At 40.9% G+C, this 11322-nt stretch overlaps 1 protein-coding gene across 3 annotated transcripts in view; it reads right to left on the reverse strand.

The window, feature by feature from the left end:
* Window positions 1-11322, reverse strand: part of ARHGEF18 (Rho/Rac guanine nucleotide exchange factor 18) — a 49169-nt gene that overhangs the window by 20032 nt on the left and 17815 nt on the right. For 2 of the 3 annotated variants that reach the window (XM_008934038.3, XM_018088692.2), the window contains 4 exons: window positions 5676-5743; window positions 4104-4167; window positions 925-1069; window positions 15-127 (listed from right to left, as the gene is read on the reverse strand). In XM_008934038.3, coding sequence (XP_008932286.3) covers window positions 15-127; window positions 925-1069; window positions 4104-4167; window positions 5676-5743 — 390 coding nt within the window. The remainder of the gene's footprint in view (window positions 1-14; window positions 128-924; window positions 1070-4103; window positions 4168-5675; window positions 5744-11322) is intronic. The other variant, XM_029964285.1, reaches the window with a different exon arrangement.

Below are 11322 nucleotides of genomic sequence, written 5' to 3' on the forward strand. Positions count from 1 at the left end.
CAGAAATTCCATACCTTCCAGAAAAATGGAGTCTGCTGTTGAAGGTGCAAGCGAGACAACGTCATCTGAAGTCTGCTTAAATTTTATAAAGCCTGAATCCCCTTCATCCATGTCTCCTGCAATCAGTCTAAATGGCCAAAGAAATTAGACCAAAAGACCAATACAGAACATTTACATTTTTTAAGTTACTTGACACAAAAAAACCCCAAAACAAAAACAATCCAACTACTTTAACAAGCATCTTTCCTAAACTATAGTGCAATTATCTTACAGTGAACAAATAAAAGGCATCATTGCACTCTTTAGACAGTTAAATCAATTTAGAAACTCCACCACTGAAATATTACAGTTTAATTAGAGCAGCATCAGCAGAGTTTGTAACTTCTGATTCGATAGTTTAAAAGGACATCACCTGGTGACAAGGCACAGTTCAGAGTACAAGGGGCACTATCACTGTGAAAGGAGCATTACTGGGACATAGCAAAAGTAAACAGCTACTAAAAACAGTTGATAGCTTTGAGTTAGTCTACTATTTTCATCAGGGTATTCTGCAGTTTAAAACACTGCTGTCTCCTATACCAGTCCCCAGTAGAACAACCTAGAATAGCTGAACTCAGAGGAGATTCCTGAATTTCACAACAATTCCCGACAAATGCATCCACGAAATAGATCATTTAGACAGATACTCAAATACTGCCTTACTTGTAGGATATCTTTTGTCACACAGGACAGAGGAACTAGAGACAAGGTGATTTAAACAAAAAAAAAAAGCATATTGTTCACGGAAATAACTTTCAGCATTAAAAGTTCAATAAAACCCTTCTGAGCCTGAAAACCAATGTTCTGTAACTGCTTTTCTTTTCACACTGGGGAAGGGGGGCAGCAGCTGAAGCCAGAGAGTTAGAAAAGAAGCAGTTTACTCACCCAAATTTACTAACAGCTCTAGCAGCGTTCAGTGAAGCCTGAGAGTTCCCTCTCTGGGCAATAGTCATGCCGAGGTTCCGGGACAGTGCTGGGGTGCCATCCGCTCCCAGGAGGAGACTTCGGGGCTGCTCTTTCAGGGAAGTGGCTAAAGAGGCAAAAATGGAATTGGTGCTCAGAAAGTGAGGCGGGCACTGCAGCTCGCCTGCCCTCAGCCCTCGCTCCGAGTGCGGCCGCAGCACCGACAGGATCTTGGATGTCAAGAGCTCATTGTCCAAAAAAACATTCTCATTCCATTTTCTTGAAAAGGAACCACAAAAAGACAGTTCGGGATGAGCTGGAATCGCATTGCTCCTGCCGCTGCTTTTTGAATTTGTATTCCCCATGCTCACCACTGGCTGCCCTCAGACTTGGCACAGTAAAGTGGCCCCAGAGATGCTCTGTTTTTATACTACCTGTGATCCTTCTAGAAATGTAAAGCTGCCACTTAACTTACTGTATTGGCTAAATCAGCAGGTCTGAAGTGCAGGAAATTGGTCCCTACTGTGCCCATTTAGTGTGGAAATTGCAAAGTATCTTCTCCTTTAGTAAAACACCAGAACCTACACACAATTATTCACACCCCACCGTATAAGGGCATAGAACATTTCATGGCAAACAAGAAAAATCAGAGATCACAGAAAAACCACAAGTTCTTTGCAATGCTTATTGCTCGCAGCAATTTATATCTGCATGCACACACACTGCACATAACAGATACCAGAGCTAAATTTAATTTTAATAATGCAGCTTTTTAATGCTTTTTAAATTTAGGCAGTCTGTGAACTGGAAAGATATTTGAAACTTTAATCACTATTACACAATACGTGGAAGCCTGTAATAGACTTATAAAAAATGGATACAATTATTTAGTACTAATGTATGTAATGAATGATAAGGACCAGGAGACAAAATACATCCTTTTAAAAAAGGAACTTCAGTGAAGTCAAAGACAAAGATTCAGGCAGATGATCTTTAGAACTGGTCCCTGACAAGGTCTGCAGCTGGCCTTTTTTCAAAGTGCTTTTAAGGACATGGGAGTGGGAGAGATCTCTTGGATCCTTGAACCCAGGGCTCTGCCACTGCAGGCACAGGCCAAGCTTCTGTCACAGTTCAGTGTCAGGGAGGCGCTCCAGGACCAGGAGGCTGCTGCTGCAGGACTTCAAGGGGGTCTCCAGTTCCCAGACAAGGTTTATGCGTCACCAATTTACATCTTTTCTAGTAAACACTGGCGTCCACCCATCCCCAAAAGTTCCCCCTTCTTAGTCTGCACTCCTCAGTGTACCTTCACTGATAATTATCTCTTCCTCCACATCTGCCTTGCTCAGTGAAGCACAGTTAAACCAAGGTATTTGTGGTTCTTCTCATGAAACAGGTTTTCCCACATTTTTTCATATCCCGTGCTCTATGTCTGCTTGTCTCTCATTTTATCTTCATCAACACACGAATTGTTTTAGGGCTGCAGGGGAGGTTTCATCAATGACATTTAACAGAAATTATATCACCACATCTTTTCCACCTGGAAATACCCTTCTCAAAAGCTTAGCTTTGAAAGCTCCTGGCTAAACACACAGCACATTCTCAGTCTACAGTAAACTGGGTAAACTGAGTCCTTTCCATCAGCTCCAAGTGATGAGCTCCAAGCGATGAGCTCCAAGTGATGAGCTCCAAGCCCCAAGAGGAGACTAATTAGATATTAGCATGATTTGTCAAGGCAGATTTCTTAAACAAAGGCTTAATAACCAACACCCTCCCATTTCCATTTGGGGAAGTACTGAAATCATGGCCATCGAGTTCTCTTTCTGTGCTCCACAAGCCAGGAACATCAAGTTCGGTTTCACAATAATAGGCCAAACCTAAAAATCTCCAGAGGCAAAACGTGGGGAGAGGGATAGGAGACACACAGTTTATATCTTTCTTAAAATTAATTTCTCTTTTACATTGATCCAACATCTTTGGGGTTTTTTTGCTAGGCACTGCAGTGTGCAGGGTTATGCTGTGGGTAAGAACATACAATGCCCGGGCTATTAGCTGTTCCTTTAATTTCCAGCCTCTGCTTTTGACTACGGAAAATGAGCACTGGCTGCCTGGTAGAGTCTGCACCGAGAAAAAGCCATTTTCTGAGTTCAATTAGCACTGTCTGCTCACTGCTGAGAGCCCTCATCGATCACTGTTACCCTCACACAGACCAGGCTGTGGTATCACAGAGCTGCTCACAACCAGCCCCACAGCCAACTTCTCCCATTTCATTAGTCCTTTTTCCTATTTTAGCCTCTGCACTTTCTCCTAAATGCACAAACCCATTCTTGGTAATGCAAACAGCCACTTATCTCCTTATAACAATTGTTCCCCGTGTTACTTCTTGGTAAGAACTGTGTCATGAAGAAGCACCTTCTAATGTAAATGCACCTGAAAAAACCTGAAATACCCAGAGCATTGCCCAGAAACCCATGTCAGCTGTGTTCTGACAGCTGTCAATCAAATAACTCTGCTCTAGTTCCACTCAAACACCTTAGAGGAAAAAAGTCTGTTCTCTTAATGCAGACCTTGTAACGTCTACAAATTAAAATGCCATTTAATACACCTGCGACCATGATGGTCTTTTCCAGGAGCAAAAAGATATTTCAGAGCCTATGTTGCAAGAGAGCTGTTCTTTCTTCTTGGGTTTTTTTTTCCTCTCAGATCCTTTTTTCCTACTTTGTTTCAACAAAGACTTATGTTCAGACCATTAGTGCTAGCTTGTCTTAGAGATTTCTAGCAGCCACTAGCTGCAGGCAAGTTTTAAATAGACAATTATGAAAATCTGATGTAAAACAAAGTTCACAGTTCTAGTCTTTTCAGAGGCCAGAGAATAGACAATCAATGAAAAACGAGCTTATCGATCCCTTTTCACCATGATATTTTGAGGTTACACAGCAAGAAGGTATAAAGAAAAATAAAAAGATAAAGAGATAAAAACACACAGGAGATTGCCAGGAGCCTCTAAGCCATTCCCAATAGAAAAAAAAATGAAGCCATCTTATTAAAAGAGACCTTCTCTATACTTCAATAACACACTGTGTATAGCCTTTAAAACATATTAAAGAAAAAAATACAATCGAACAGATAAGCCTTGAGCACAGAAATCACTCTTTAGTACAAACCTGGGGAAATGCACTGGGGCGAACTTTGTGAAGATCCAGAAGGTCTGTGCTGCAAATCTTTCTGCTATAGGAAAAAAGACAATATTCTTACACATACAGACTAAACTTTCAGTTCAAAATGAATCAGATTTTTCCTATCCTATAGCACTGACTGTAAGTGAAGCTGTACAGTGAAAATACAAAAGATTTAACACAGCAACAGCTTCGAGTTTTTTCATGTGTCAGAAGAGTGGCATATAGACATTAACACTTTGAGTAAAAATCCCATGAAGAATAAATCAGGCTGAAATACAACTAAAAACGAAGCTATAGCTGAATTAAAGCTATGATAATCAATGTATTGAATGAAAGCAGACCTTTTATGTTGACAGTCTTCATCTACTTTTTGTTGTTGTTTAATTTACAGCAATACTGACTAAACTAACCCAGCCAGTTTCCATAAAAATTTCAAACTGCATCTTTGGTAATTCTTGCAACCTTCTTGCATATTAAAAACCATTGAGATACAATTAAATAAGTAACACAGTCTGTAACAAATGGCTTTTGGAGAGCTCCTCTTTGGGGTTCTCATTTCTGACTTCCTTCCTCACCCCCATTTTGTGCCACTCCTCCCTCGCTGCTCTCTTCAAGGGTGGTTTGTCAGGGCTCATTCAGATGTGAAACTTTGGGTGATGGTGAAGAGTCAAAATGAAAGCACCAGAGCAAGTGAATCTTTTGGTTTAAAAGGAAAATGCACAATGCCCTGAGATGTTTAAAATTATATATCAAAAACCCCACAAGAACATTTCTGCCCCCAAACGAGTTACATTCTATATCACCAATTGCTCAAAGCACTTCCTCTTACCTCTAATTGCTCAGGTCTGAGCTGCTCTGCTCTCTCTTTTCCCCCTCACAGTACTCCCTAATCTGCTATCAGTCTCTGAAATCATCAACACTTGCAGGTTAAAACAAACTAAAACTCCCTCAAGTATTATTAGTTATAAGGGGAAGGAAATGCTTTTCAAAACCAATATCAGAATAAAAGACCCTGGCTGGCAGACAGACATCTATCTGAAACCAACCTGTGACCTTACATGCAATCACAGGCACCACGGTGACACAGATTAAAAATGAACAGCTTTGCAAGGCAAAGTTCATCACAGTTCACAAATGAAATCACTTATTCTGCATTGCCCAGCTTAGAAACAACATGCAACTGTTATGCCCAAATTGCCCTCCACTCCTCAGCTCTGAGACGGCACAACCTATTAAAACACATTGGCACAAAACTCAAAGGTACCACATAATTTAATTATGTTCCCCAAAAAAGTGATGGGTTTGAGCATTCTTATAAGGGTTAGTCACAGTTCTGAGGCACAAGGTAAGTAATTTTCAGTACAGCAATAAAATGTTTCACTTTATTTTCCCTACGTACATTATCATTAATTACTATAATGACAAATTAATAACTACTCGATGTCTTGAAGATGTAGGGCAAGATTCTGTGTTGATGTAAACTAAACCACTCACATAAATTAAACCTACTATGTCAAGCCTTGTCATTATAAAAAAAGAACAAATGTTAAAGCCCACCTTGGGTCTGATGCTGCTGCATTCAGCCAGCAAACTCCTGCAGTTCTTATGGACATTCACTGCACAATCTGAAACACACACACCAAAAAAAGTCTTAATTATGCTCGTCATTCCCACTGAGGGAAAGGAAAAGTGACATGTAATGGATCTCAATTTTGAAAGAGATGCAGAGTAAGCTCAGATGTTTTGGCAAGCATCCTTGTTGTGTTTGTTGTGGTCTTGATTTTACACCAAACACTCGAGTTTTTTCAGTAAGACTAAGGATCACTGATAGTGCAAGTCGCACATGGAGGTGTACAGAGCCACTCTGGAATGCAGGAGCAGTCTTCTGCTGGACCCGCACTCAGAGCACAGCCTTCCTCATCTTTGCAAAGGCTATTTTCCCCTGTCTCTCCAGTCAAAATTGACACCATTCAAGAGGGCAGCAATTTCTTTGGCTCCATAGGAATAGCTGCCTTTCTGCATGGAGTATTGCTGGGAGCTGAGCTCCAGTAAATTAAAGATCAAAACGCAACCCCAGAATCACGAGAGCACTGCCAGCACCACAGCATTACCCCTCTTCCATTTTCACAAAGGAACCACTCCCAGATTCAGGAACCAAAGCAGCCCTCTCACTCAAAAGCCATAAACCCATTAATAGTACAGTAAAATCCGATCCCTTTTTTTCCTTGTGATAACTACTGCTTGACAAAACAGAATGGCAATTGGTCATGTCAAATATTTTCCACAGTCTTTCAGCCCATCTAATAATCAAGATCCCTCATAAAAATCAAAGCAGGACACAGCAACTCAGTAAAGGACATTAGGATTTGTGTCTTCCCATATATTTCAGGCATGCCTATTAAAAGAGAAACTGAACAAAACTGGGAAGATGAACACCATATCTGCCAGAGAAAAGCCTGTTTATGTTTAAAGTACAGAGGAAAAACTACTAAAGGTCTCTTCAGAACCATCCCCCCTGCCTGGCGCCAGGACTGGGGATCTGCTTTAAGGCTTCTGGCTGGCCTAGAGAAATGCTCACTTGTGTTTTCCATAATTTCACAAAGAGTCTGAAAACAGGCCCAAAACACTTACATGGAAATAAATTAATAAAGACATAAAAACAGGACTGAGAGAAAGACTGAGTGCACAGACCTGCAAGATGCTTACACATTATGCAACTTCCTCGAGTGTGGGAAACAAAGTGCACAGTTCTGCTCACCATAAAATTCCACAAAAAAAATCACCTCCTACAACTTTTCTCTTATTTGAGATATTCCTACCACTACCACACCCCACACCACAAGCCAAAAGGCACTTCATCTAATTTCAAATGTGCCTCTGCAAACGCATGAGAAAAATGTATCAAAATTATTCACTTGCTAAAACCATGTAGAGAATAACAAATATATTCGTTATTTCAGCATTGATAAGGCCTCCCCCTCTCACCAGGAAATGAAGAGCTTGTTAAAAGACATGCCTCAACAACAAACAAGCAATTAACAATGGAAACCACTTTTCTCCTGAGACAAAGGAACAAGCTGGACAACAAAAATCACCACACAAAAGGAAATAGAGAAAATTCTCCATGACATCAGAGTCCTGCTCACAGACAGGTTCCTTTCAGGGCAGAACATGAGGACTGCTGGAGGCAGTGTTCCTACAGCCACTGCCTTCCCATACAGTCCTGGAATCCACTGCATTTATCTAGAATTCTGTAATATAGTCATCTTTATGCATTTTATCAAACTTCAACTAGACATTCCTATTCCCTGACATTTACCTATATTCAGTGATTACATTCAGTAATTCTTTTCCTATCAAAGATTAGTGGGACCAATTCCAGTTCAAAAGCTTGAGAACCTTGTTAAGGTAACTGTAAAAGGGATCTCACTTAAAAATGGGTTTCAATTTTAAAATCACTACTTGCTCAGTTAAAGATAACAACTTAGAGCGCTCTTAGTAGGTATTTTTCACTTAATCAGCTGACATATCTAATAGTGCTGGGCATGACTTTCCTGTGCTGCAGAAAGATTCTTTACACAACAGGAGAGAACATACTGGAAAACAGGAAAGTGCTACAGAAAAGCCTCAGAAAACTGCAGCTGAGTCCAAGGACTTGATTATCCACGAGGTTATTTGAAATGCATTTACTCCATGACTTCCAAGGCGCATTATTTTTGCCCACAATTTTGAAACCTGACAAAAGAATCAGACTGTTTTACAAGCACACTTCATTTTATAAGACATGTTCCACCTTCCCCTATTCAACACACTGCTGCAATCACTGCTGAAGGAAGGACACCTCAATTCAAGATTAGAACACACTTTTGAATACTAGTGAATGTGGTTTCCTTTTTCTGCATGTAAGATCTCTATATTCTTTATTCCTATTACTCTGCATTCTTATTCAGCCTCTTCGAACAGGGTATCAGAGAACTGCACGGGTCAAGAAACAGTGAAAGGAAGAATGAGGGACAGGGGACAGTGAAGGAGTGACAGGAACCCGCACACACGGAGGCTGATGTTTAAGAATGTGAAGGCTTGTTACAGGTGTATAGAAATATCAGACCTCTAACAGGTGTATAGAAATAACAAAACTCTACCCTCTCCTGCCATCCAAAGAAAAGCAGCATCAGTAAACTCAAAACTGACAAAGAAAAATATTTTTGCATGTACCATCAGTAACTGGTAGCATTTGGTCTTATTCAGATCAAGAATTTGCGAAGGTACAAAAATTAAATGGATAGTTCTTTTGGCAAGCTCTTCCCAAACTGGAGAGGCACAAAAGGTATTCCTGAGAAAGGCAGAGAGAAAGACTCAGAGCACTGCAGCTGGGCTCTTCCCTATCTTTTCCCTCCATTACTCCCTGGAATTGCAGGAAGATTTATTTGGCAACAAAAAGCAGATTCTCTGAAGGATGACGAAAGAGCCACAGCTCCGGCCAGTGCTGAGAACACCAGGTAAAGTGCCAACACACAGAGAGGATCCAAGGATTTGAGTCACCTCGATTAGATGGGAACAGCACCACTCCTAGAGCTAAAGGTGCAAGAGCCACCGACACCTCACAGAGGGTGGGAGCCGAGCAAACCCACTGTGGTTATGTCTGGGCTTTAATCAACAGCTTTGGAATTAAGGCTGAGAATTTTGGGAGCATCACATTAGCCCAGATCTGCTTACTGCAGGGATTGTCACTCCCTCGGAAGCATTTTGCAGGGGTCAGTGCCAGCGATGACCTAATGACAGAGAAACTGAAACAGGGGCCTCAACCAGCAGTGAAATATTTAAGAGTAAAAGGCTCATAAACACCATAAAAGATCCTGTTCACGATTGAGAGTAATGAATTTAATAGCTGGAATAACCAAAAACCTTCCCTTATTAATGAGATGTTTTCCCAAAGGCTCACAGTAACTAATTTACAGCTTAGGAGTATTTTATTGGACAACACATGATAACACCCAAAAGCATCACCCCGCTCACAGTATGTAAGAGGGCACCAAAACACGGTGGAAAGGAGCAGGCAAATGCATTTTCTTCCCGAGCTGGAATACCTTCCAGGGGATCAGATACTGACAATGTCCTATAAATATCTCCCAGAACTGGATTCCAGGACAAATCTATGACTCACCAGACATTATGAGCACTATGACCCTGACCTTTGGTCTGGAGCGGTACTGCCCAATAAAATAACTCTTAAAAGGCCATTTGCAAACAACTAACACACAAACCCACTGTGATTAATCTAAAATTGAACTGCTGATTTTTTTTTCTCAAGGAATTTTTTTTGTGTGTTTTGTAAATTACAGATTAAAAAAAAACCACTTTAAAGCAGTGTAAATTCAGGCAGGGACACCTTGTAACATTTCAATGATAAAAGCAGTTCAAGCACTATTTTACTGCTATTCACCACATATTAAATCCAAGCATCAGAAGAGAGCCAAGGACAAAGAGCTGCCTTGTGAAATTAATAATTTTCCTGTTTTCAAGTGTCCAATGCTTCAGGGATCAAAGAGAACCTCTTTCCTCTTTCTTCACCCTTACACCACATAAGGAACTCCTCCCTCTTGAACTGACAAAAGAAACAACCTGCACATCAATGATTAATCCAGAATACAAAATCTGACTCTATACCCAGAGATACACAAGACAGCAGCTGAGAAACATTTTGAACCGCTACTGCATTCCAGAATAAGCAGAGGCACTTTGTGATAGATCTCCTCAGGAAAGAGGAGGAGTCTCAGTGGACCATAGGAAGTTTCTGTGCTGGGTAAATTCAGGTCAGGTTTCTTTAGGAACTCGGAGCAGATTTAACTTTGTCCTAGTGGTTCTGGTGGTCAATGTTTACTTGTCTTCTCATCTGCTTAATTACGCAGAGGCAGAAACCAAAAGCTGGAAGGGTGCAGGGAGATGAGATACTTCACATTCTGAAATAGAGACACTCCACGCCAGAGAGCAACAGCACTAAATTATCAAGTTTCAGCCTCTCTCTTAGAGCATTCCTCTTTGTCTCCAAAACAACCTATAATTACTTTCTCACTGTATCTGGTTTTATTGTCAAAATATCAGCAAAACAAATCAGGGAGAGGGGTTGTGTTATTCCTAACACTGCAAGTTCTGGTGGCCAAGGGGTTTTCTTTACAAAAACACATAAACAACTGATGTTTCTGTTTTTCAAACGACACCAAGTAAAATTTCCATATTATCCTAAAGAAAGACAAGTCCCAATTCGATTCTCTCATGCTGAAGCCTTCCCCCATTGTAAGAAACGCTACAGAACTGAAGCAGCAACTATGACAATCATAAAAGGTATTTAAAATATTTCATAGGTAAACAGGAGGTGGAACTACAACACACAATGTCCGATGGCTCCTGTTTGAGAACCATGTTTCTTTTTTTTTTTTTTACCATGTCAAAGAGAAACTACCAAACTACCACTTGTAATTTCATAAATTTAAACAAAAAGTGCCAATTAAAAAAGGCACCCACAGAACTCTCTAAAGAGGGGAGTGAGAAGGAACTGAGAAGCAGCCATTTCTCCTCTTGGTTTTACATAGATGACACACAAAATCTTCAAACAATATTCAGAAATTATGCTTATTTATTAGAACAGCAACACCAGATATAGTACAAGAAACAGTCAGAAAGTTATTTGTTCAAATCACTCCCTGTTTCCCACTACCTCCTCCAAAATCCCTCACCGCCCTGACCTCCTGCCAGGGGTTCCTTTCCAACACACCTGAGCTAAGCTGATACCATCTCCCGCTTCTCTCCCTAAGGTGCCAGGGTTGGGGAATATTTAAAATGGGTCAGTCATCGCAACTCCGGATAAAGAGAAGATTTCACTGTTTTTTTTCCAAACACATTTAAGGTCTTTCACGCACATCCCGGACTTCTGAAGGTACACCAGTACCTGCAATGTGTGTAAGCACCCAGAGGACGAGGACGAGGTGCAGGATTTAATGATCAGGATTTAAGGATGCTCAGACTAAAATTGTGGCAGAAAGGGACACAACTTCACACCAGGCTACAGCCACTCGCCTCCCTAACAACACACAGCAACAGTTCACTCCTTCTTTAGCCCCTAAAAGAGCTTTCTAATGTAAACACTGGATCTTCCAAGCTGCGTCCCGCCCCACAGCTGAAGCCATGAGCTGCAAAGGTCGGGACG

This window comes from Manacus vitellinus, unplaced genomic scaffold (genome assembly GCF_001715985.3).
Source record: "Manacus vitellinus isolate BGI_N305 unplaced genomic scaffold, ASM171598v3 scaffold_107_pilon, whole genome shotgun sequence".
In the NCBI taxonomy this organism is placed as follows: domain Eukaryota; kingdom Metazoa; phylum Chordata; class Aves; order Passeriformes; family Pipridae; genus Manacus; species Manacus vitellinus.